The 27,006-nt window shown below is 34.8% G+C and overlaps 1 protein-coding gene across 3 annotated transcripts in view; it reads left to right on the forward strand.

The window, feature by feature from the left end:
• The window catches only part of CSMD3 (CUB and Sushi multiple domains 3), a gene marked incomplete at its 5' end in the record, with an annotated part of 620,447 nt that overhangs the window by 332,978 nt on the left and 260,463 nt on the right, over window positions 1-27,006 (forward strand). For all 3 annotated transcript variants that reach the window (XM_080338547.1, XM_080338548.1, XM_080338549.1), the window contains 3 exons: window positions 17,522-17,704; window positions 18,825-19,151; window positions 25,777-25,971. In XM_080338547.1, coding sequence (XP_080194673.1) covers window positions 17,522-17,704; window positions 18,825-19,151; window positions 25,777-25,971 — 705 coding nt within the window. The remainder of the gene's footprint in view (window positions 1-17,521; window positions 17,705-18,824; window positions 19,152-25,776; window positions 25,972-27,006) is intronic.

Raw genomic sequence — 27,006 nt, forward strand, 5'->3', positions numbered from 1 at the left:
TGCATCACTAAGGCAGCTGAAAAGCTTTATCTAGTAAGCAAAATAAAATAACATGAGCAGGGATTTGGACCATAGAACAGTTAGAAATCCCTTCTAACCTAAACTGCTATTTGAGTCTGGGTTGTAACTTGTATGTGATGTACGTTAATAAGCATCATATGTCTGTAAATGTCTGAAGGGTATTTCCTGAATTACATAAAAAAATATTTTATCTTCTCATATTTAATGAAAATACTGTTATAAAAAATGAGGTCTATGAATTAAACCTCAGAAAAAGGCATGGCACCATGTATTGATGCAAATTAAAAGGTTAATGAACAGTTATAAACAGCTCTTGAATATGTTTTCAATCAGTCTTAAGCAGTGCTCTTGTCTTCTGTGATCTTAATTTCTCTTTTATTTCTCTTTTAATAAAGAATATAATTATTTATATCGTAAGTCTTGTAAGCTGTCAGTAATGTCCAGTACAGGGAAGGGGTATGGCAGAAAAAGAGAGGGGCAAAATGGCAGAAGGAATAGCTGGTGTGCTTCTATACTTTGCTAGATGACTATGTTCAGTGGCATGCAGCTAACCCAGAACACATAGCTAAAAAGTCATTCAATCATCATTGAAATATGTTTATAATTTAGATGCCTCGCATTGTGTTCTAGTCATTATTTATTTATTTTAACGCTTAAAACAGTTGGTATTAAATTTAATTTACATACAGTTTGGAATTTTATAACTTTTTTCATGGTCTTTAGATATTTCTAAGTCTTTCTCATGTTTGACTACACTCTAACAGCAGATCATTCATGCATTTTATAGTCTGAGATTTACTTCAATATATAGATTGGAAAATTTACTCTCATCATCACACTGACATCTCTCCATATTTAAATATTCTTTCTAATGGCTTAAACACACAGTCATAATAGTGATCTTGCTGGTATTTTACATAGTGAGGAAGTATATTTCTTAATTTTACTTGATCTTGTCCCATCCATTTGCAAATATTTCCTCTCTAATTTTTATATTTAAACCATAAGAGAGAGTGAAAAAAATAAGCCATATTATTGGTGAAGGTGATGCATTACTTTGAAGCTGAATCATTTTTTCCTAAGTAAGATGAGACTTAGGTTAATTATTCTTTATTTTACTGTTTGGAAACTTGGAATTTTAACTATTTGGATTGAAATTATCTGTACTCTGGCTGTCTCACTTAAAGTGCTTATGGGCAGATTCAAGCAAAACACTTCAGCAGCTTTGAAGAACATGGCTTCAGGGAAATGCATTCATTAGTAGCCATTAAAAACAATCTGGCAACCTTTTTGATAAGTTCTAGCATTCTTGCACATTGGATCAGTGACCTGAAATTTGACAAGGGGATGAATATCTAACCAGATTCAGTATATAAAATTCCAATTTGCATATGCTTACTCACTTGTTTAAGAGGATTTAGATTATAGAAACTAAAACTCCCTAGAGCTTAGTCCAAGCTGTAGTCTGACCAGAGCTTCTAGCAATACTTATCTCTCCTTTTCTTTTGTGGGTGTGGGGAAGGGGATGAGAGAACTCCATTTCCAGCTTGAAGGGAAAAAAAAAAAAAAAACAAAAAAAACCACTACATTGAACAACCACCATTAGATGAAATTTAGTTACTGCTCTGTGGTGGATAACCTTGGCTGGCCATCACATGCCCACCAAGCTGATCTCACTACTCCTCCTCAGCAGCACAGGGGAAGAAAATAAGATGAAAAAACTCATAGAGTGAGATAAGGACAGGGAGGTCACTCACCAGTTACTATCACAGGCAAAACAGACTCAACTAGGGGAAGATTGATTTGATTTATTTCCAATTAAAAATACAGTAGGATGATAAGAAACTAAACAAAACTAAAAACATCCCACCACCCCTCCTTTTTCCCAGACTCAACTTCACTCCTTCATTCCCAAATCTTCTGCATTCTCTTCCCCTCAAGAGGTGCAGGTGGATGGGGAAGAGGCATTGTCATCAGTTCAGAACACTTTGTTTCTGCTGCCGTTTCCTCCTCATGCTCTTCCCCTGCACCAGTGTATGGTCCCTCACGTGGGATACAGTCCTTCATGAACTGCTCCAGTGTGGGGTCAATCTTACAGTCTATGGTTCTTCAAGAACTGCTCTGGCATGGATCCTTTGCATGGGGTGCAGTCCTTCAGGAAAAGACTGCAGCAGCATGGGTCCCCCATCGCCACAGGTCCTGCCACAAAATCTGCTCCTGTGTGGGCTCTTATTCATGGGGTCACAGGCCATAGTAGGAGCCCACTCCAATGTGGGCTTTCCACAGGCTGCATCTTTTTTCAGAGAATAACCATTTGCTGCTCTGTGGGGTCCTCCATGGGCTTTAGATAGATCTCTACTCCACTGTTACCCTCTGCAGGGTACAGGGACATAACCTGCTTCCATATGATCTTCTCCATGAGCTGCAGGGAAAACTCTGCTCCAGTGTCTGCAGCACCTCCTCCCCTTCCTTCAGTGACCTTGGTGTCTGCAGGGTTGTTTTTCTTGGATTTTTATCACCCCTCTCTCACAACTGCTTTGCAGCATTTTTTTACCTTTTCTTAAATATGTTGTCACAGAGGCATCACTTGCATTGCTGATGGGCTCTGCTTTGGCTAGCAGCAAGTCCTTGTCAAAGATGGCTCTGTTTGACATGGGTGAAGTTTCTTCTCACAGATGCCACACCTGAAGACCCTTCGGCTACCAAATCCTTGCCATCTAAACCAAATAGAAACTCACTATATGACTTTTATAGGAGCAAATCCTACTCTGTCTTTTTAGAGTGAATCTGGGAATTTATCTTTCTGTATGTGTTTATTTGGGAAAAGATGGTATTTGTTCTGGGTTTTTGGAGGTGGTTTTTTTTTTTTTTTTTTTTGTGGTTTTGGTTACCTTTTTAGTCAGACTTAATTTCCTTTTGGAAAGACGTGGCTGCATTGTGCCAGAACAGAGTAACCGACCAAACTAAAAGGAGCGGGGTGAGTGAATCGTGGGAGCAGAACCCTGGGTGGGCAGGAAAGCAAGCCTCATGTACAGTCTAAAGGCATCTGAAGCCAAAGCTCTGTGTAGAAATAGAGAGGTCTCTCTGAAATGGCAGTGGAATGGAATAGGTTTACCAATTAGATAAGTGAGATACATGAGTTAGACCCCATATAAAGAATATATGATTAATAAGTGATTTTGACATGGGTTGGAATAGTAACGCACCATATTATAATTTAATTTGCCATAATATAGTGTAATAGTAATTCCACATCAATCGTGTCAATAAGAAGTTCAGAGTGTTCTATTATTCCCCATAACTACTGTTTCTTTTTTGGTGTTGTGTAGGCATTTATTTTTACCATTCATTTTATCACTACTGTATGAGTGGATCAACACACAGGTCTAGCACTTTTTCTTTTTTTTCTTTTTGAATTGGTAATTGTTTCTCTTTCCTCTTTTATGTGTTTATCAGCTTACTGGGTGCTTTATCTCAAATGTGACACCTTTATAATATATTTGCCACCAGCTTCTTTTTCCTCTTCCCATTGGCACTGAACTGATCGGCTCTGAGCAAGATTTTAGCATCCTTAATTCTTGTGCAGTGTTGAAATATTCCTAATAAAAAAAAAAAAAAAGCAAGAACTATTAGTCTTACATCCTAACTAGATGTTTAGCTCAGCAAAATTAGGGAGTTTTAATCTTAGCAAGATTATTCCTAATGTAAAACTTTGGTAGTGTTCCATAGTCACACATATATTCAGAATATGATGCAGATAACCATCATAGAATCATTCAGGGTACTGGCTGACAAGATTAATTGACTGCCATTAAAGAAGAGTTGCAGAGTTAGTGGAGGTTGAAAATATTTTCTGCCTTGATGTAAGTAATAGTAACATCAATGGATTTGAAGGTTCTGCAGATGATATACTAGCTGCAAATACATTCACAGTTCTTAACAGATAAACTCTGGATGTGTCGAGAGATAATTTCTGGATGATAACTTCAACAGTCTTGGGTTTGGACTTCTACCTGCACACATTTACCATATAAGAAGAAAAAGGATAACACTGTTCAGAACAGCAGGGTCAGCACTGTATGTATAAGTCTGCTGGACTCCAATAATGTCAACAAAAATCCACTGAAATAATTAATTTTCTTTTATGTGTTCTTTAAAAGCATACAGACAGGTAAAGATGAAGGTACTGAATGTATTGAAACATTCTATTTTACTGAAGATTTTCTAAAGAGATGAGTGAAATGCCTTAGTCAAATCAGCAATGACACAAATGAGTTTTCTTCTGCTACTCATACTAGTAAAATAGTATATTGTATATCTTTATCATAACTTAGAATATTTTTTAAACATTGAAGGACCACATAAAGACCACATAAAGACCACATAAAGAGCCTCAGTCTCTTTATGATGATTAACAACATGTTTATATTTTTGTCATTGAAATCAAATTATTAAGTCTGTGGAAGAAAACTATCCTTATTTTAAAATGAGAAAAGCCCCATCCATTTAAATAAAAAGATTCAAGCACAGAAATTATTGAATTAATGTAGCTGCTAGTAAATGGATTTTAGGCTTAAGGTTACCTCAAAAATTATTTCAGATATATCTGCATATGGTCAGTATTGCCGTGTTCAAAGTATACAGATTCCAAACACAGCTACTGCTGTTACTTCCAGTCATCTATTTTCTGGAAAGAAAATAAAAAAAAATAAAAATAAAAAAAAATTGGAAAGATATATTCAGATGGCACCTTGCAGTTTTTGTTAGCATCTTTCTTCTTGGAGTGTTTCAGTGGTTTTGACAATTATCTAACAAATATTTTATTAAGAACTTTTTTTTCAGCTTGCATTCATATTATTTCGTTTCAACAAGCTAAGCACTAACTGAGGCTCTAAGGGATATTTTGTGTATTCTCATTGGAAGTGATCATGTAAAGGATCACAGACTTATACAAAATTCCTTGGTATTATTTTTTCATTTATTCTTTCTTGCTAATGCCTAGTTTCTATAGTTCCAAAAGGAAAGCTAACAGTGCAGTTTGCTGCTATTAATGGTTATATCAAGGGAGAGCTATTGGAATTTATAAATGTTTTCTCTCTTTTACAAAACTATTTTTTGAGGCGTAATTATGTGATATAATACTTAAGAATGTGGAATTGTATTCCAACTTTTAAAATAAAACCATTGATAGTTACATGAAACTTCCTTCAAATTATCCACTGATCCATCTTTAGTCCAGCTAAAGACAAATACATTCAGGAAAAGCTGCCAGGAATTAGTTAACTATGCCCAACTGGAGTTCTCCAAGGCTCCAGTAGCTGTGTTAGTGAAAGCAAATGTAACATAAGCTCATTTCTGCCCATTCTCTTGCTTCTTGGGAGAAGGGAGTTAGCTGAAAAGAAGAAGGGTGGTTGCTGCAAAGTTGTAGTGGCCGGGGAACAAAGAGGATTGAATAGGCAAACAGGAATATAAAGATGCATAAGAGCACCGCAGCTTCAGAAGAACATAGTGGGAGGATAAAACATGCCTCCCCTGACATGCATCTTCTTTTCACATCAAAATTATACTGAAACAGAATGAGAATTACTGTGGTAAGGCTGAAGGAGGAAGGCTATATTCATAGCGTTTTGGGGAATAAAGTTGTGCAGGAAGCAGAGGTCTCTTGAGTGCAACATAGATAGAAGGCAAACATTGTTAATGATTCTCAAATCTTTAAAGTGATATTTTATCAAATAATCAACTAACAGCTGTTTTTCTGCAAACAAACCTGGAATTAAAAAGATATTGGGATTTAGTAATATTTCCACAGAAATTTAGGAAATGCTAGAACCAGAAAGAATTTGGAAGAGGAAAAATAAGACTACCCATTTATCTGAATTATTTGATACAAAGCAATAATTTAGTATTGGTACACGGCTGCTGGTTTCTAGCTGTTCTTCTTTTAGTCACTGTAATGTTCTGAGGGCAGAATGACCACTGGATTAAAAAATATGTACTTGTTTTTAGATTTTTGATGTGTATATTGTATGTCTTTATCATAACTTAGAATATTTTTTAAACATTGAAGGACTACATTTTCTATAGCCTCAGTCTCTTTATGATGATTAACAACATGTTTATATTTTTGTCATTGAAATCAAATTATTAAGTCTGTGGAAGAAAACTATCCTTATTTTAAAATGACACAACACATACACAACCCCAAAAACGCAAACTAAAAAGCCGCAAAGCAACAGCAGCAAAAGAAAACAAACCATCAGCCAGCCTAATAACCAAACAAAATATCCACCCAAAAGCTAAAACATTGGTAACTGAACCAACAAGTAAAGGAATGATTAATGTTTTCTTTATTCAGTGCAATTACCTGAAATGAAACATAATGTATTAGCATCAAACTCAGAACCTGGAAAATTCTGATTAAGTGTTAAATTAATCCGAAGTCAAAGTGAAGAATAAGTTTAAGCTTCAGTTTGTCAGAAACAAAAGTACTGAATAAAAAGGTAAGGTGTGGAAATTAGCTTTTAGACAACCCAGGGAATCTCTTTTATGCCTCTAGTACAGTGTGTAAAAGAAATCTAATATAGCATTTTCTGTATGCTTTATACTATTGCTAGTATTCATTTTAATACTCATATCTGTATATATTATTATGGCAATATATTTCTTGCTTGTATCTTTTACTTGAACGGCTACTTTCATTAATGTCCATTACAGTATTAACAGTATGTAATGTAAAATCAATAACCGAAATTAAAAACTCAGCATGTCAATTATGGCCTTGTCATTAATTTCAGAGGATTTAAGTATTACGTTTACAAAATATTCTTTCTGGCTTTCTTCATAATCTTTCTATATTGAAATGCCTGTGTTTATACGTTCCAGTTGCCTTGTACTATTTAATTTTTTTTTTTTTTGTTGGATTTTACTGTCTACTCATGTGTATGATATTTTGTAAATTCTCTGACTTTCAAGGACATTGATCGTCCTTCGATTGCTTTGTGTATTGCATCTCTTGCATTGTCTGAAATAATTTTTTTTTAAATTTTATTTTTCTATTATTCCATACATGAAGTAAGGTTGAACAGATATCTTAAAGGGATTGCCTGTATTTGGGGAACTGGATATGGATTTGGGACACAACTAAAATTTTCTCCTCTCTGCCCCATGCCTTCCTTTCCCCACAATCCAACACCTTTCTCCTATTTGTTTATTACTGGGATTTTTTTAGAAGCCAACTAGAAACCAGGAGTACAGCAGATACACTGTTATGTTTTGATATCTTAATTTAATCACCAGTTTGGTCTAGATAACTATTGGCCCCTATTTTTTTTTTTTTTTTTTTCCCCACTGACTATGTTATCAGTGGAGCAAATACATGAGGAATGGGATAAAATGGATAATGCAAAGAAACCACCACCAACAACAAAACAAAACAAAAAAGGATGTCAGTATTATGTAGGAATTTGTGGTCACCTAAGGGGAATGAATAGGTTCATCCTCAGAAGTAGTTTTGGTTATAAAGACAGAGCAAGGTATCTTAAGTATTTGTTGAACTGAATCCATGTTCTTAATAATTTTGTTGAAATTTGGGTAGCAGTGTGATCTGTAAAATTCAAAATAAAATAAGTAATTCAAGTAAAAGATAAAATTTTACATTAACTGTATATTTAAATAAATTACACATAATGATTTAAAACTAAGTTGTTCTGATGCAATCAGATATTCTCCTAAATGAACATTCTCCTGGAGCTACTAATGATTTCTTCATGCTTTGTTTTTTTGAGGCAGTAAAGGAGTTTGCATTTGATACAAAGACCTTGAAAATAGTAAGGGTGATTATCTATAATATGTTAGACTGGCTGTGTTGTGTAAGGTAACAAATAAAGTTGGTATGTGTCATCTTGGAGGTTTCTGAGTATTAAACTATATTTTCTCATTAGTTTGCATTCCCAATGAGACAGTGTTATTTTAGGTGGTATTTAAAATTTACTTCAGTCCCAAAGCATGTGCTCAAAGATAAAAACATTCTTACATGCTCCTGTAATTTAGGACTCAAAAGTGTTATACAGGGTAAGCTACTTTTCTGTGGGTTCTACATACTGCCTAGCATGCTGACAAACCTCAATATACAGACTATTATTTCTTCCGTCTTTCTCTTATAATTTAAATGTTTCTGTTTGTGCTTTTGAACGAAATTAGACTTAATGCCCCAGTTGATTAATTCAGCAGACTTTTGAACATTCTAAATAACTTTTAAGCAAAGTGGATAATGGGAGATACCAACAAGGTAATACGTGGTAGAATGTTAGATAAAAGACAGTTAGAACTTAGAAAATGGTATTGTGCTACCGGAATTTTTAAATTATCCTAAATATAGGTGTCTGAAAAGAAGGAAGTATGTATATCTATAAAGCCTATAAGTACCTACAATATATACAAGTACATAATTATGTATGAAATATTTCATGCTTATTGTTAAAAAAACATTAGGTAAATTATCCAATAAAAATCATGCAGATATAACTGCTGTCTGTCTGAAAAATATATTGGCATAGAGAATGGCTGTAAGCAGTTTTTCTTTATCCTAGAAAAGTTGAGTGCTTGTGATATACATAAAATATTTCTTTTAATGGTGGTTGCCATTGTTGTCCCACTGCATTCTCAGAGGAGCCTCATCTAACTTTCCCATAAGTGATGTTAGCCCCATTACCCTGTTTCCATGAATTATACTTCTTTTCTTTGTGAAGCATTCACATTCTGACTTGTCACTTTACCTTATCAGGAAATGAGAAGTACCCTGATAATTGACATGATTCAGCAAGGGTGCAGAAGGTTACCACCATGTACATAACAAGGAAAGAAGAGCTGCTTCTTTTATATTTTTTTTTTTTTTCCCCCATAGAATTTCACTGACTGACTCTATACCCTTGAACGGGTGTTCTTTATAACACATTATATCCTAAACATCTTGTGAATTCATACAGGAATAAGACCTGACTGCATAAATCCACCTCCTCTCCTAATTTCCTGCCTTTACGTATGTGTTTCTTCTATAAGAGAACCCGGGAGCACAAAGCTCTGTATGTAAATCACAACGCTTTGTTTATAAAAATACTCATGCTTCTACAGTAAGAGTTAATAGACAAAACTATTTCCTTTATTTGAAGATATATATAGACATAATAGTATTTGGGAGAAAGTATTATCTGTTATGTTATTCAAATTGTTTTTTGTTTTGTTTACTGATTGTAGCAGTGCCTAAACCCTGTTATATGAAATGTGACCCAGCCTCTAATCTTTTACCCTGAAAGTGGTTAAGTATAGTCTAAGATCTTGCTGAAACTGGTCCATATCTGTTTTTCTGCTGCATACTTATAAGATTCTTTTTTTTTTTAATATGCATACTATGAAGACATATGTCATAGTTTACCAAATGCCTTGTATTATTTCTCATCCTAATTGACACTAAGAAATATATGTTCGTGATTCATAAGTTATTCTTTTTTATCTTCCTGCTTGTTGATTTTTTTGAGTGCTTTTTCTCTGTATGATTTAAGTTCTAATGTTCAAGATAAGATAAATAACTATACTGTTGCTGATTCCGTATGCTTTGCAAACAAAAGTTCTACAAGTATGTAATGATATCTTTTTCTAGCTCTTTGAATAAGCAAGTCCTGCAGTGGGAACACTGACATGACAATTTCACAACCAAATTTGACTTGTATTGTATGCATGTATTAATATAAATTGTACATACACTTGTGTTTTGAAGTGGGATTATATACAGTTTTCCCCATTATCTTGTAAAATGTCAGTATGTCAATATATGATGGCTAATCTTCGTAACTTTTGATGTGGCAAATTCAAATATCAAACAATCAACTTCATTCTTTTTTGAATCACATACCGAAACTTTCTCTTTTCACAAAGTATTTAGTTAATCCAGTATGTTTAGTTGCAACAAAAGCATGTAAATAATTCAAATGCAATTTTACTTATGCTAAAGAATTCTAGTTCCCTCTCATATTTCCATTGATATGGTCAGAGAAACAAAAAAAATGAGCATTATTCTAAAATGCTGTTAAAGACTGATTGGTCTTTGCCTGGTATTTCTCTGAAGTACTGTAGATTTTGCTGCTCATCTGAAGTGATAGCAAGTCTTCAGTATTCTATTTTTCCACTGTGTGTGAGTGATCTCTTTTCTTTCAGAATTTTTTTTCCCTTATAGGAATGACATTCTCAGCATTTATTTTCCCTTGAGTTACAGGAGGGAAAAGATAGACAAGTTACCTCTTCAAGCCCTAACTCCTGTGTGACTCTGTCAAGACACATTTGTGTAAGAAGTGACCATTTATTTTCCCCAAGGCCTATTTAGTCACCTCCAGAATGTGCCTGTCCTTCACAAAGACAGAGCATAAAAGAAAAAGAACATTCCTATCTTCCTGTTCCTTTAGTGGTAGCTAATGTAGCTTTTGGCTCTTCCTTCAGTTCATCACTGTTTGGAAATCTACAGAACCCTTCAGTGAGATACACAAAAATAACAACAGGATGATTTAAAACAAATTTAGATAGTTACCTTAATTCTATTTCTATTTTTATTTTATTTTATTTTTACCTTAGTAAGTTTTCTGAATATTTCTTGTCAGAAAATATGCTAACAGTTATAAGCTCCATCAAGTGCACTGCGACCACAAAATTATAAATTTTATAAAAACATTTTCCAAAATAATGAAAATCCTAAACAGTCTCAAGATGAATTAGCCTTTAAAAACAATTGGATCTCTAACATCACAAGAAATCATGGCTCCTTTTACTTTAAATGTCCTTCCAAGTGAAAAGTGGATTTTTTTTTTCCCTCTCAAAAGCCTTAAACCTCAAAAGATCATGCCTGATGCATTATTAACACATTTAACAAACTGTATTTATGCTTAGAAGTTTGTGGTTTTTTATGACTACACAGGAAAAAGGACTATCTGAAGGAAATCATATTAGCATAAATGGTTTTTTTGTTTGTTTGTTTATCTTAGGAACAAATAACAATATTCATCTTGTGAATCACAGATTAATAAGTCACCCGTAGTGACCACAAGAAAAGAAAAATACATTTTAGCTACCTATTATTGTAGTCAACATGAACTGCAAAACTCAAAAAGCAGACTTAATCATAAAAAAGAGCATAAATCAAATTGTAAAAATACAAAGTAATGAAAATATAAAATAAAACACAAAAACGTGTTTAAGCAATAAGATTACTTTTAACTTTTCAAAGTTAGCTCTTATATATAATAAACTTATTCCAAATGCTTTTACTATGCAATACCCTGTAGAAATAGTGTTTCCACTAAAACATACTTTTTAACAACTTCTGCTGTGAACTGCAGCTTTGATGTACATGTGCATTATATGAAAGAATGTTTGTCCTTTTTTGTTTGTTTGGGGTTTTTTTTTTTTTTTAAGTTTTAATTATAGCATTACTATTTGAGCTGTTTGAGAACCTACTGTTTCTTCTGCTAATCTTAAACAACTGTAAATAATTTGTATTTATCGTAAATGAATTATTTAAGATGAGGGACTAGTGCAAGTTTATCAAGAAATGAAACTTTGTCAGGCTCTGAACCTAAACTCTTAGGAGCTGTTGAAACAAATATGCAATGCAGGGAAGTTGAAACAAGCGTAGTAGAACTAGAAGTGAAAAAATGTGATCATCATTTTCCCCCTTCATGACTTAAAAGAAATAGTGATCTTTCCATAATTGTGTTATTTAAAATGTGATTATCTGACAAAATCCCAGTAAGCAGTAGGTTTTTTTTCTTATCTGTTTCGAAGAAAGTTAGTGGACATTCTCTAAACAAATCTAAAAGTTGACAAAAATATACTGTTTCAAATTCAGAAATGAACTGATGCTGACATGAAATTTACAGAATATAAAAGTGGTGTAAGCAAGTCATACAGAAAAGATTAAAGTAATAAAAGGAAGATTTGCTATAAATGTAAATGGATATGAATGTGGTTTAAGGATGTTTTTTTTCATTTAAAACTGTCATTCAAATGACACCTTGTTTAACATAATGCCATTTATGAAAGCAAATTAAATATAAGTCTATGGATGTAATCTCTCAAATACGGTAATCAGTTATGATAAAGGAAAATAATAGTTTGTTTTTTTGTTTTGTTTTGTTTTGCTTTGTTTTTTTTTCAACTAATTCCCATAAATAATTATACTCTGCCTACGAATATTCTGAATGCAGAAACAGTTCCTTTAAGTCTTCCTGACAGGTATGTCTGATAGAATACAAGCAAAGCAAGATCACTGTATCAGCTTTGCTCAGCTATATATCTCTTTAAATTTTACAAAAAGCATGGAAACCCTTGGTATTTAGGATCAAATAATAATTAGAGAAAATCATTGGCCCAGCTACATCAGCATAATAGCCCCGAAAGAGCATAAATTCAAGTAGGTATAAATACATTTACTGTTTAGCACATTCTCTGAGAAAATGACATTAGTTTATTTAATGCAATCACTTGTGGGAGAACCAGTTTATAGAATACATTTATTTTTTCAAATGAAATGTGAAGTGATCTAGGAACTTAGAACATTATTAATCTATTAGGACAGCCTAGGGAAAACTTTGTATTTCTTTAGCAGTTAAAACCTGAGTATTTCTGTAGGTTTGACACTAAAAGTCTCATCAACATTGTAGACAGGAGGAATGAGTTCATGTTTTTTTTGGGAAATCTTATGTTGTTTATTCAGGACAGCTTTAACAGCTGGGGAGAGTTTTTTTCTTAAATTATGAATGATATTCTTATTTTCCCACAACTGTTTGAACTTTTTTTTTTTAAAACAAAAATAAATGTTGACACTTGTTGTGCTTTTTGGTAGATGGTTTGGTTTTGTTGATTTTGATTCTTATTCAATGAAAGAGAATAATAAATACTTTCAATTCACTATAAATTCTTTCTTTAAATAATCTTCAACTCATTTCCATTTCCTTGTTGAAAGGGAAGGTTTTTTGGGTTTTTTTTGGTCACATACATTTCAGTTATATTCAGAGCATTAATAAATGAAAGCTTTGAGAAATGATGTGTATGCTGCTGACAATATGACCCTAGAAATACTATCTGACTTAAAAGACTTGTGTTGGTTTTTTTTTTTAATTTTTCTCATAGTCAAACTACCAAATGTGACAATGTAAAGATGTGGCAGCAAGACCTTTAAAGAGAAATTTTTCAACTATGGTTTAGGGATCTTTGTTGCTATTATTATTGCATGTGATAAATTAATTTTAAGATTTCTGTCCTTTTTATAGTTATGATCTCTCATGGATGGAGTTTGGGGCAGGTGGGATAGACAAGGAAAAAACCCATTTTGTACTGAATTTCCATTACCTATGTACCGTATTTCCTGTATTAGTAGATGATGAATGCATTCTTAAGTTTTATATCTTGAACACAACATTTCCTTTAGAACTTTCTAAGACATAACGGACTGCATCCAAAGGTGCTGAGAGAGGTAGTGAATCTCCTTGCAAGGCCCCTTTCTATCATCTTTGACAGTTTGTCGAGCTTAGGAGAGATCCCAAAAGACTGGAAAAAAGTTGCATGATCTTCAACAAAAGCCCAATCTTGACCTGTGCAACTGCAAGCTGATTTTTATTTCAATTTCTGGGGAAAACATGGATCAAGTCCTCTTGGAAGCCATTTTCTGGCATAGGAACAAAATGTTTTAGAACAGCTAGCATGAATTTATCAAGGGTAAATCACACCTGATCAAGCTGATAGCTCTTTTATAATAAATCACTAGGTCACTGGACAAGCGGAGAGCAGTGAATTTTGCCTACCTCAACCTTATCAAGGCTTTTCACTCTGTCCACTCATTTAGAATTGGATATGTGAATATAATGTCCTGAATTGGATGTAAGAATACTGTAGGAGGTAACCAGTAGGTGAAAAAACAAACAAACAATGACAAAATAACAACAAAAACAAAAAACAACAAGAAAACCCACAAACAGGTTGGATAATAGGGTAGAAGGTAGCATTTAATGGATTATACTGTACTGGAGGCCAGGAACAAGAAGAGTACCACAGGTGTCTACTTTGAGATACTCCATTTTGTCATTGGCTGTGAAGAGGCTATGGAATGCATTCTTGTGACACTTGCAATGACATCAAATGGGGAGAAACAGTCAAATATGCTCAAGAACAGTGCTGCTATCCAGAGGGACCTATATAGGCCAGAGGAATGGGCCTGCAGGAACTTCATGAAATTCAACAAGGTCAAGTGCTAAATCCTGCACCTGGGAATGAACAGCTCCTATACACAGTAAAGGCTGGGGAGTGCTTTTCCAGAAAAGGTCTTGGTGCACTGTCATACGCCAAATTGATTGTAAACCAGCAGCACGCCTTGGCAGCAGAGAAGGTCAGAAACATTATGGGCTAGATTAATAGACAGATTGATGGAGCACAGATTGATGGAAGAGATTGTTCTCTCTTATTTGGCCCTCCTTAGACTCTATCTAAGATAGTTCATCCAGTTTTGAGAGACTGATTAACTGGAGTTCAGTGGAGGGCTGCCAAAGTGATCAGGGACTGGAGCACTTGCCATGTCAGGACAGCCTGGGGGAACTAGGCTTGTTCAGCCTGTAGAAGTAGGGCCTAATATCAGTCTGCCAGTGGCTATAAGGAGGTTATTGAGAAGACAGAAGCAGGTTCTTTGCACTGGTACATGACAGAAGGATGGTGGGACAATGGACATAAGTTAGAACAAGAGAAGCTCAGACTGGATATAAGCAAAGATATTTTTTCCATGCAGACAGCCAAGAAGTGCTACAGGTTGCAGAGAACGTTCTCCAACCTGGGAGGTTTTCAAGACCCAACTGGATAAAGTAACCTGATCTAACCGCAGAGCTGAGCCTGTTTTGAGCAGGAGCAAGGCCTGGAGACATCCTCCGTGGAAAGTAACAAGGATTTCTTCAGGTACATAAGAGGACAAAGGAACATGAAAGAAACTGTATCCACCCTGATGAATGAAATGGCAGACTTGACTACAACTGACATAGAGAGGGCTGACATACTCAGTAATGTTTCTGCCTCGGTCTTCACCAGCAAGAGGCCTGACCACACCACCCAACTCACAGAATCAAAAGACAGGGATTGGGAGAATGAAATACTGCCCAGTGTAGGAGATCAGCTTAAAGACCTTCTAAGGAATGTGAATGAACGTTAGTCTATGGGAACTGATGAGATACATCCCGGTGTCCTGAGGGAACTGGCAGATGAAGTTGCTAAGCCACTATCCATTATATTTGAAAAGTTATGGCAGACTGGTGAAGTTCCCAGTGCCTGAAAAAGAGGAAACATAACCCTCAGTTTTAAAAAGGAAAGAAAGGAAGACAAGGGGAAACTACAGGCTGGACAGTCTCACCTCTGTGCCCAGCAAGATCATGGAGCAGATCTTCCTGGCAACTATGCTAAGGCACATGGAGAACAGAGATTGGTGACAGCCAACATGGCTTCACTATGGCCAAATCATACCTGAAAAATTTGGTGGCCTTCTGTGACGGGATTACAGCACTGGTGGATAAGGAAAGAGCAACTGATGTCGTCAACCCAGACTTGTGCAAAATATTTGATACTGTCCCACACAACATCCTTCTCTCTAAAATGGAAAGACATGAATTTGATGCATGGACCACTTGGTGGATAAAGAATTGGATGGATGGTAGCACTCAAAGAGTTGTGATCAATGTCTCAGTGTCCAGATAGAAGCTGGTGTCCCTCAGGGGTCCATACTGGGGCCAGTATTATCTTTGCCAGAGACACGGACAGTGCTATTAAGTGCACTCTCAGGAATTTTGCTGATGACACGAGGCTGAAGCTGAGTGGTGTGGCTGATACTCTAGAGGAAAGGGATACCATCCACAGGGACCTTGACACACTTAAGAGTTTCATCTGTGTGACCCTCAAGAATTTCAATGAGGCCAACTGGAAGGTCCCAAACCTGACTTGGAGCAATCCCAAACATGGATAATGATTGGTTGAAAAGTGGATTGAGAGCCACCCTGGGGAAAAGGACTTGGGCTGCTGGTAGATGAAAGACTGAATACGAGCTGGCAATGTGTGCTTGCAGCCCAGAAATCAAATAACATCCTGGGCTATGTCAGAAGACCTCTGGCAAGCAGGTTGATGGAGGTGACTCTGCAACTTTACTCCACTCTCATGAGAATCTTCCTGGAGTACTGTGTTCAACTCCTGGGCTCACAGCATAAGAAAAATATGGACCTGCTCAAGAGGGTCCAGAGGAGGGCCACCAAGTGATCAGAGGGCTGGAGAACCTCCCCTGTGGGACAGGTTGAGAGAGTTGGAGTTTTTCAGCCTGGAGAAGGCTCCAGGGAGATCTTATAGTTGCCTTCCAGTACCTAAAGAAGGTCTACAGGAAATGGACTCTTTATTAGGGGGTGTAATGATAGGACAAGGGGTAACAGGTTTAAAATGAAAAAGGGTAGATTTACATTGGATATAAGGAACACATTTTTCATTATGAAGGTGGTGAGACACTGGAATAGGCTGCCCCAAAAAGTTGTGTATGCCCATCCCTGGAGCTGTTCAAAGTCAAGTTGGACAGGGCTTTGAGGAACATGATCTAGTGGAAGGTCTCCCTGCCCATGGCAGGGGAATTGGAACTAGATGACCTTTAAGGTCCCTTCCAACTCAAACCATTCTATAATCCTAGCTTGAACTGCCATTGTGAAGTTTGTGAAGTGCATATGGGTGAGAAATGTTTTTTAGAAGATCCCTCCATGCTTGAATCTACAAGTGGAAGTTCAGGGCAGTATGTAATTTGAGACAATATTATGGCTGTAACAATTGTAGAAACAGGAGAGAATCATTCAAGTACCTTGCAGTTAAGTTTACTGAGGGAAAATGTTAAGTATAGAGAAGTTATTTTTGCATGTGTGTACATAATATGTGTGTATATAAATGTGCATATATGTGTCTATATACGTATTTATGCATAGCTTCCTTTTGACTTCAGGTGATTTTTTTTTGTCACTACTCCCTTTTTTTGGGTCATGTCATTTGTTCATCAATTTAAGCTCAATTTGAAGATGGACAGTGTTTACACAGTGGGATGCCAGTCTCTGTTGCTAATTTTAAGCACTCAGATACTACAGTGATACTTTAGTTAATATTATCATTGCCTAAAATTTTACAAAATAAAAAAAAAAAAATAGGAATAGTTTTCCTCATATCCTTGTAATTTGAAGTACCCTATTAACGTAAAAAGCTCTGATTTTTTGAAGATACTTATAGAGAGTTTCCTCCTTCAGAAGCTAAAATATAGAATCAGACTCAGTGATGTGTTTCAGCAGCTGTTATGTAGATTATTTTAATTTTCTTATAATAATCTGTAGTTATTTTCTAGATGTAAGCATGTACCCACAGTGAGTTTGTTTTATTCTTCTATAAGTAAATTCCTTACTTATTTCAACAGAAATTGAAAAGGAAAGCTGTGGGGATCCTGGAACACCATTGTATGGTATCAGAGAAGGGGATGGATTTTCTAACCGTGATGTTTTAAGGTTTGAGTGTCAGTTTGGATTTGAATTAATTGGAGAGAAATCTATCATTTGCCAAGAAAACAACCAGTGGTCTGCAAACATACCAATCTGTATTTGTATGTATCAAATATTTTTTATTATTATTTTTTAATACATAACATTATGATAAGTTTTTTCTTATGTGTAATGATTTGTGTGATTGATTGCAGAGTTAGCACAATGCAATTAATTCCACTGACAGGGTGAATTTACTTTTGTTCATGGTGGGTTTGCCTAATAATTATGCCCAAGACTGGTTCTAGAACTGCTAAAACATTTTTTTATTTTACTAGTAACTATTAAAGCAGTTGTATTTATGTGATTTGATATAATGTTTTATTATTGGCTTTTTTGTAGCATTCTGAAGATTTTATATGTATGATACACTTTTTCTAGCTACTTTTATAAGTTAATATATTTCCTTAGATTAGATGTTGCTGAATTGTAATCAAGAGTTTAAATTATTTACGTTGTTTCCCCATGTGTTATATAGGAATAATTTTTAGCACTTAAATGATCATAGACATTTATAGCTCTCTTCTGGTTATGTTGCACAACATAAGTAAAACCAAATGTTGTTATACATATTTGTGGCAACACCTTTCTTAATTTTTCCACTGAAATAGTACAGATCAAATACATTGAGAGTGCAATCTGTTGCTTTCATCCCTGCAACTCAATAAAATATGGCTTAACTGGAATGCTTGAATATAAAATATTATCCTGATAACAAAAAAACCAACTCTGTTGTCTCTTTGAGGCCAGTTAATTTCTTGTGCTTCTGTGTGAACAGGAAATGATAAGGGCATTATTGACTTTCTGCCTCTTTAATGTGCTCAGTGAGAGGTCTGAGCTTCTAAACAGTTCCCTAAAGGAGAAAATAAGTGGTGCCAAGTGATTAAAGATTGTTGAACATGGGTAAATTGTAAGGACTACTGTGGAATTCCAGTGCAACAAGGATGTTCTGTATTACTCATGGCCTCTGCTTAGGAGGTAGTTTTATTGAGAGGAAGTTAGTAAGAAGACAATTTTAAAAAAAAAAAAAAAAAAAGTACTTTATTTCTTTATTTCTGGCTTCATAGATCATAACAAATACTGAATTATTCAGCTAAGCATCTCTTATAACAACTCTAGTGATAAAATATATGTTTATTAAAATGCTTTATTCTATTACCTAATTTCTCTCTTTTTTGACAGTTCCTTGCCTTTCCAATTTCACTGCACCAATGGGAACAGTTCTTTCCCCTGATTATCCAGAGGGATATGGGAATAATTTAAACTGTATCTGGACAATAATTTCAGACCCTGGGAGCCGAATTCATCTCTCTTTTAATGACTTTGACTTGGAATCCCAGTTTGACTTCCTTGCAGTTAAAGATGGTGACTCTCCAGATTCCCCCATAATAGGAACATTTACTGGTGCTGAAGTTCCTTCCCATCTTACTAGTAATGGTCATATTTTGCGTCTGGAATTTCAAGCTGACCATTCAATGTCAGGACGTGGATTTAACATAACTTACAACAGTGAGTAATAATATTTATATACATATGTATGTGTGTGTGTTTCCTTTTCAACTTACAGGTTAGGTGATACATATAAGTATGTAAAAATGACATTATGTTAATAGACCTTAGAACAAATCCTATATAGCTACAAATACCTAATTTAGGTGTTTAGATTGTCTTTCAAATACAATGTAAGGGCTGAAAATATGTGTATATTTGTAATATATGACATTAGAAATCATTGTGATGGGAGTGACAAGTCAGGCCAGTTTCAAATTGTAAACCAGGACTTTACTAAATTTGCTAACAGCACACTTTGTGCTGCTGGTTAAATTCTACATAATATTAATCACCATGATTACATGTACAAAAATTTTACTCTTGAACACTCATATGCTAGTTTAGCTGTGAATATGTGTAATACCCTGGAGTTGATGGCTGCAGTCCATGCTAGTTTCCAGTCACTGTTGCTAATATGGGCAGCCACAGGAGTACTTTGGTAAGAGAAAGAAAACCACAGTAGACTTGTCTTTTTTTTTCTCTGTTTTACCTTCCTTATGGCTGATGATTTTAAGCTGTTTTTCCTGCTTCCAGAAAAGAAGGTCTCCTGTTCTCCTGGTACTACTTACCTTGTGTTTTTTCATCTTGCCAGTCATTTGTGACTATTCAGGAAGATCATGTCTCGCTAATTTTCAGTCCCTTGTGCTTACTTTGTCTTTTGTTCGGCATTTTTTTTCTGCTTGAATGCCTCTGTGGGCAACTACAGCTGTCTGTCTTTGTCCTTTTGGTGATCAAATTGCTCAGATGCTTATTTAATATGCCTGTATGTTGTGCCTAGCTCCACCATTACAATGTTAAAAGAAGTACGAGCTGTTGTTAGTCACTCTTGTAATTTGTATATGGGCTAGAGGTAAGTTCATATTAATTATATCCTGATTAATACAATTTTAAGTTACAGCTCTAACAGCCACAGGGAAGGAAATTTCTAGCTGCTATTCAGAAAACCTGCAAGTAATAGTTTGTCTTCTGTCTTGAGTGCTCTAAATTGTACATATCTATTTGTAGCTTTTGGAAAGGAAGCCAGCATCTTCTGTCACCTTTTGAATTTTGTTTATCTATTACACAGAAAGAGAGAGTTTGCCATTGAAATACTGTCTGTGTTTTTCATTTCTGTCCTGGGGGAGGTGAAAATGTTAAAATTAACCAAAAACATGCATAGCTCCATATTTACTACTTGACACCACATTTACTGGCAGCATAATAATTGAAGGTGGCATTAAATATCTTCTCCAGTACTAAATACCATTAGCACTTATTCACCTTTTTGCTAGCAAAATTGTTACATTTCTTCTGAAGGACATGTGAAGAACTACCTGTGTTTTGTTGCTATTGTATTTGGCATTTATCTCACATCAAAGTCAAGGCAGGATATATTCCGACTTTGGGCAGACATAATGATGTAATATATAAACCCACAGCATGAATAACACTGCAAAATACAGCATGAAGCTTTCCTGGGAGCATATGCAAAATTAAACCTTGCCACCCCAGCAATGAAGTGAGAAGGACTGGGCTTAGCCAGGTTGTTCCTTTAGGGGAGCTGGAAGGAACTTGGAAGGAGAGAAAATGCCTCAAGTATCAGGCTTGCTTCTGTGTGTAGAGGGTTGTAGGGATAAGAGAGTGGCTTTTGAGGTGATCATCATATCCTCCAGCGGGAGCTGGCTCACCTCACACATTTGGACTTCTTTTTTTTTTTTCTTTGTGATAATAGAGGTAGTAGTAGTTTTCAATGCCAAAAGGTAGACAAAATAGGCAAAAAAACCATGGATATATTGATATTCCCAGAAGTCTGATGTCAGGAGTAACTAGTCCCATTCCTGTCTTTCTCCCTATCACCTAAGAGTATGATGATTCCAGAGGCTTGCTTGGAATGTAAGTGAATCTTCAACTACATGATTTGAAGGAGAGCTGCATACACACATTTCCCCTTTCCAGAAGTATGTGTTGAATGCTTGGCTGCATGGAAAAAAAAAAAAAAAAAAAGTCTTCATTGTTGAAGATCTTTTACTCTGGGGAGGGTGGGGTGAGGTGGAAAACAACCAACCAACCAAAGCAACACAAAAATCATTTAAAACAAAGTGGAAATGAGGTTAAGTGAGCTTGGTAATTGAGAGACTCAGACTTCACAGTTTTCTCCAAGGAATATTAATCATTAATATTTTTTTTTTTCATAGTATTGCAAAGACTAGGTTCCCTTATGGCCCTCTACCAAAAATCATAGTTTACCTCTCCATCATTTTTTTTTCCTCTCTGTTTTGTTTTTAGATTGTCAGTCTTTGAGAGTATTTCTTAAGACTTAACTTGAACATTGCTGTCTGAATAGAAAAGAGATAAGCTGACACCAGACTACTGTGTAAACATTATTTTTCTGATATTGTCGTATATTTCAGCTCCCAGTATTCTATCTTAGCTGCTTCATCCCCAGGTCATTTCTCACAACTGTAGACTGTAAGCGTGAAGAAAATGTGGTGTCATCTTATTGGTTTCTATAGCTCCTAGTCATCATTGCAAACTAAACTTTGAGCTCTAGTTAGGTATCTTAGTACCATAACTAAATATTGGAAATTCAGGGGTTATTCAGTACTACTGAAATATAAAATTATTTATTAAAAAATGAGATATTGAATGCATGTTTCTTAACAGAAGTCATAACATTTTCTCTATGTTTTATTCTGTTTCATATAGTTTTAACATTTTTAAGGGTTCTGTTTACTTCTTTAAGGTTAAACTTTAGTGTGCTCAATGGTGTCAAATCTAATCGAGGAAAAAACGTTATTGGAGGGTCTAAGGCAGTCTTCTTGGATACAAATTAAGTCTGTGTGTAAATGAATATTCTCAAGTCATCTCCTTTTGCAGAACTAGAACTAAAAATTGGTCAGTTAAAGTAGTATTTACAGTAAAAAAAAAATAGAAGTTCCAGATTATTAGCTTGAAATAATTCTTATGTTTAGTTTTTGTTTGAAAATAGAATAATTATTCAAGCACTGTCAAGATGCCAAGTTTAATATTTCAGGGACATATAAATACACTTGTCTGAGGAAATTCCTGTCCCTAAAAATTTGCAGAGTTCCTTGAGCATGTAGTAGTCTGATTATGACATTTCTCAATTATCACTTAAAGCATGCACTGATAGTACCAAATGGTACTATTTTAATTCTTATAAAGAAGTAAAAATGCATTAACTTTTGCCAATTGTATCATGAAACCCACTCTGAAAATAAAGATTTTAAAGAAGTGTTTTCTGTATTTGAACAGTTTTCACACATTCATATATTTATTTCTCTTTATGGGTCTATTTAAGCTAGAATGGAGGTGTTCATGTGTATGTTAAATTGTAGCTAAAATCTACTTACTAAAGCAAAAATAACTCCAGAAAACATGTCTAATCTTTATTTAGTAAAGACGGATACAATTTTATAAATTACACAAGTAATCTTTCCATAATAAATAAAGGCCAAGAGAGAGGATAGAAAAGGAAAAAAGGAATTAACATAATTTTCACTCTGTCTTGTCATTCATAAACCTAAAGTTTATTAAAAATATCCATTTTCTGCTAACACTACAGCTTATATATTTCAAATCTAACAGTCTCTTTTTACTCCCTTCAAGAGCAGAACAGTATATCACAGAAAAGGTACAACATGATCAATCTTTTCTTAAAAGAGTGTGGGCTATAAATGCAAATAACTTCATTAATGTTTTTGAGGTATAGGACAGGGAAAAATAATGCTTGCACATAATCTGATTTTTAAATAGTATTTCTCAGAAACTATTTTTATTATGGCAACATATGTAGTTTCAGATATTTATTCTCAGTCCACTATCTTCCAAATTGTTTGATTTTTGCTACTTAGTGGACTGCTTTGAGCTATTGCTCATTGATTAGGGTGTAGGAGGTGCTAGGCAAATATTTTTCTATAAATTTACATTTACTGTTTCTGCCAGTTGATTTAATTGCCTTTTTCATTACAACTGTTTAATTGTGCTTTGTTTAACAAAAAATTTACAGCCCTATGAACTACATAGCAACATGACAAAGGTCAAACTGTGGACCTCTGACACCAGCCTAATTACTCAAGTAATTTCAACTCAGTAGCCCAAGACATTGGCAAGCCCAGATGCTGTTTTCATATGCAAAGACTGCTTTAGTCTGTTTTATTGCTGTGATAGAGTATGTCCATCACAGCATATTTTTGATGCCACTCCCTCCTGCTAGACTTTTTTAGTCTCAGTACTTCCCAGGATAGGATTCTTCAAACTGTTAGGCACTACATACAAGTATGAGTTTACATGTGGTAGTACTGAGTAACCTACCAGTTATTTGCAGAACTTTAAATAATATTTATTTCACTTTTTTTTTTTATGAAGCATTTCTTTATTATTTCATATTCTCTTAACTTGTGCTTCTTCTCTGATATTTTCCTCTGAAAGGGTTACATTTACTGCAAAGCTATTGTTAGACTTAGCAGCTAAAACTCTTCATAGGCAATCTAGCAAAACAATTAATCCTGCCAGCGGACCACTAGTTTCTGGTCCTATTTCCAAGGACCTTTCAAAGCAGACTTCAGACCAGAGGAGTTATGTCTAGCTTTTTCCTGCCTTCCTATCTCTTGAGAGCTCTGCAGTTCCTGCTTTTCACATTTTTTATCCAAAATGCAGGTTTTGACATCCTTCTGAGTTAATATCAGAACTGAAAGTACTTCATCATCAACCTGTGCTACGATTATGCTGCCTGGGTTTTTTAAAGAAACTGTTTAAAATACCAGTATAATCATGGTAGTTGATGACTGTTTAAAGGATACCAGGATACCAGGAAAAATGAATCTCCTCTCTACATGTAATATTGCATAGGGGACTTTTCCATGGTTTCTTGATTTATTGATGGTGGGTAAAATGTTAATATTATGCTATTTTTCTTTTCACTTTAAGGTTTGTGTATAACATTACATCTCTACCATGATGCTTTCAGAAGTATAGGCAGACTGAATTTTACTCATCAAGTAGTGTAACTGTAGCCAGGCTAGGCTAAGAGAGTGACTGCTGTTGTCGAGAAAAGTTGTCTTTCATTCTCTGGCCTTCCATAGCCATCCTATACAGTACAATTTGTTCCATAGGATCAGCAGCAGCAGCCACAACTCTCAGTTCCTGAGCTGAAATAAAGAGCCATTAATTGATTTTGCAGCCTTAATGAACTGGTGACATAGACAAGCAAGCTATACCTGGAGTCAACTTTTACGTGCATTTACAGATAACACTTTGAAAATCTATCTCTGTGCTGTCTGAAGTTAATAAGAAATACAGGCAATCGACTCACTTAAAATGATGACTGTGTATGAAGTATAGGAAAAGGTTTAGTAACCCCTATGAAGAAGTATGGCATTGCACCATTTATAATGTTGTCATCAAATAGTAGACAACTATTCAATGAAAGCACTATTTTCATTCCAAACATATGTCACATGTTCTAAGTCAGAATGTTAGTAAATTAATGTTTTCTCTTGTCTGTTATTATGATTTTTAATACTTTTGTAATGCAACATCTGAGAAAACTTTCTTCTAAGTTAATCAAATATTACTTTTAAAAAAATTCGGAACAGGACCTTGGATAGGTTTTGTCTAGCAGACACATTAATAAAACTGCAGAAAAATATTGTGAAAGTATCTTTTTAGAGCATTGTCCTCTCTGATGTCTCCATATGTAAACATATTTATGAAGATATAATTTGCAGTCATCACATGTGAGGAAGGTGGATATTGTGCTTGTAATTGTGCTTGTTCTCATTGAAAAGTGAACATTCTTATAAATCTAAGATATATGTGTTGTATTCTTCTTAACAAATAAAACTTCAAAATATAATAAGTAATTAATACACATCTTTTAACAATCATGTTATAAATGTGACTTTGCTCAGTTTGTGTGGGAAGATGAGCTTGTTTGTTCTCCCCGAGTAAAGCATATTCTGTAGTAAAAGACATGGACTATTTTTGTGATAGTATCTAGATATATACAGGGAAATAACAATTTTTTTTGAACACAATATATATTTCTTTGACCTTAAACATAAAAATACGGTTAAAGTTTCAGGTTTTTTTTTCTTTCACCAACATGACCCCTTTTGTAGCTGTTCACTGGTTCTCAATACAGGAAACAACACAGACTATGGCAATATCAAACACGCCGAGGTCAGTATGGCTCGAATAGTTCTGTTGGTGAAGTGAAAATACAACAGGTGACTAAAGTTATTATATCATAGATGCTTGCCCTGCCCTTCTGACGGATGCTTCTAGCCCATTGTAACATTGGATAGGATGAGGTATTGGAAAGGAGAAGTTAGCCATCAATGAATTCTGCCAGAGCCTACCTGTCCAAACTAAGATTCAAGCTGGTATAACTTTATCATATTTTAAGCAAGTTTTTTGTATGTACTGGTTTACATTTTCTGCTGTTAGTCAGGCTTTTGTTTCTTATTGCTTTATAATATAAATAACTTGTTCTTACTAGCAAAATAAAATCCTAAAAGTGTTATCTTACCTGCAAGAGTTATACGATTTCCCCTCCTTCTTTTTTTTTTTTTTTTAAAAGCATTTGGACATAATGAGTGCCCTGATCCTGGAGTGCCAATCAATGCTCGGCGTTTTGGTGACAACTTTCAGCTGGGGAGCTCAATATCTGTTATATGTGAGGAAGGATTTATTAAAACACAAGGAACTGAAACAATTACTTGCATGCTAATGGATGGAAAAGTAATGTGGAGTGGACCTATTCCTAAGTGTGGAGGTATGTATAACATTTCTTTCTGATTCAAGACCTGATGTTATGTCTTTTAAGTTGTCACCAATTGAAGTTCAGATATTTGCCAACAGATAGCACAAAGATCCTGTAAAACATAGTCCTTAGCAAAGGAGTCCAGTAAGGCATGAGTTTTTATAATAACCCTGTCTAAAGAGTGAATTTTTCTCATAACTGTTATAAGGACAGAAGAAATAGACACAAAAATATCTGCATAAACATCGATGATGCAAACCCTGCAAACCTCTGTAACAATGAAGGCTCATCTAAAAAACTTATTAGGAAAGGAATAGGAGTAGTTTATGCTGTTCATACTTCCAGATAGCTCTCATTTGGCACTGGTGGAGCTACAATTTTCCAAATAAATGTTATGCTTGAAAGGTTCACTTTTTTTTTTTTTTTTTTAAAAACATGTATTTGTCCACTTTAAGAAATTGTATAAAACAGTGAGCTTCAGTGCTAGAAATTCACCAATAATATTAATCTCTGCATTTTTTATTTCCAGCCCAATCAGTATAATTATTGACCTTGTTAATACCTAGGAGACACAGACATGAGGGGAGAAGAAAATAAGAAAATGCTTCTGTTTTCACTGAATCTTATTTTAGTATATAGGTATGATAGTCTATTTAGTATATTGAAGGTTTCTCTTCTTCAACTTTGATATTTAAATCTCTTGCTCACGTTGTCACTCAAAGTTCTTAAGCAGTCAAGAAAACTGGGTGGTTGTTTTTTGTTTGTTTCATTTGTATTTTTATTTTATTTTCACCCAGATTCACATAGGAGGTTTCTTCAAAGTACAGCTATTGACTTCCTACTTGAGACTGACAAACAATTTAAAGTCATTTGAGTGCTCGATTATGTTTGCTGATGCAATATTAGATTAGAATGAAGACGTTGTTCTCTTTGCAGGTTACACTTTCAAGGTTGCTTTAAAAATTTCAAATTAATGGGAATATTTTAAAATATCTGTCCATACACAAGATAAACTGATCCATAGGTGGTCTGAGACTCTAAATGGGA

The sequence above is a fragment of the Nesoenas mayeri genome (assembly GCF_963082525.1).
Source record: "Nesoenas mayeri genome assembly, chromosome: 2".
Lineage (NCBI taxonomy): Eukaryota > Metazoa > Chordata > Aves > Columbiformes > Columbidae > Nesoenas > Nesoenas mayeri.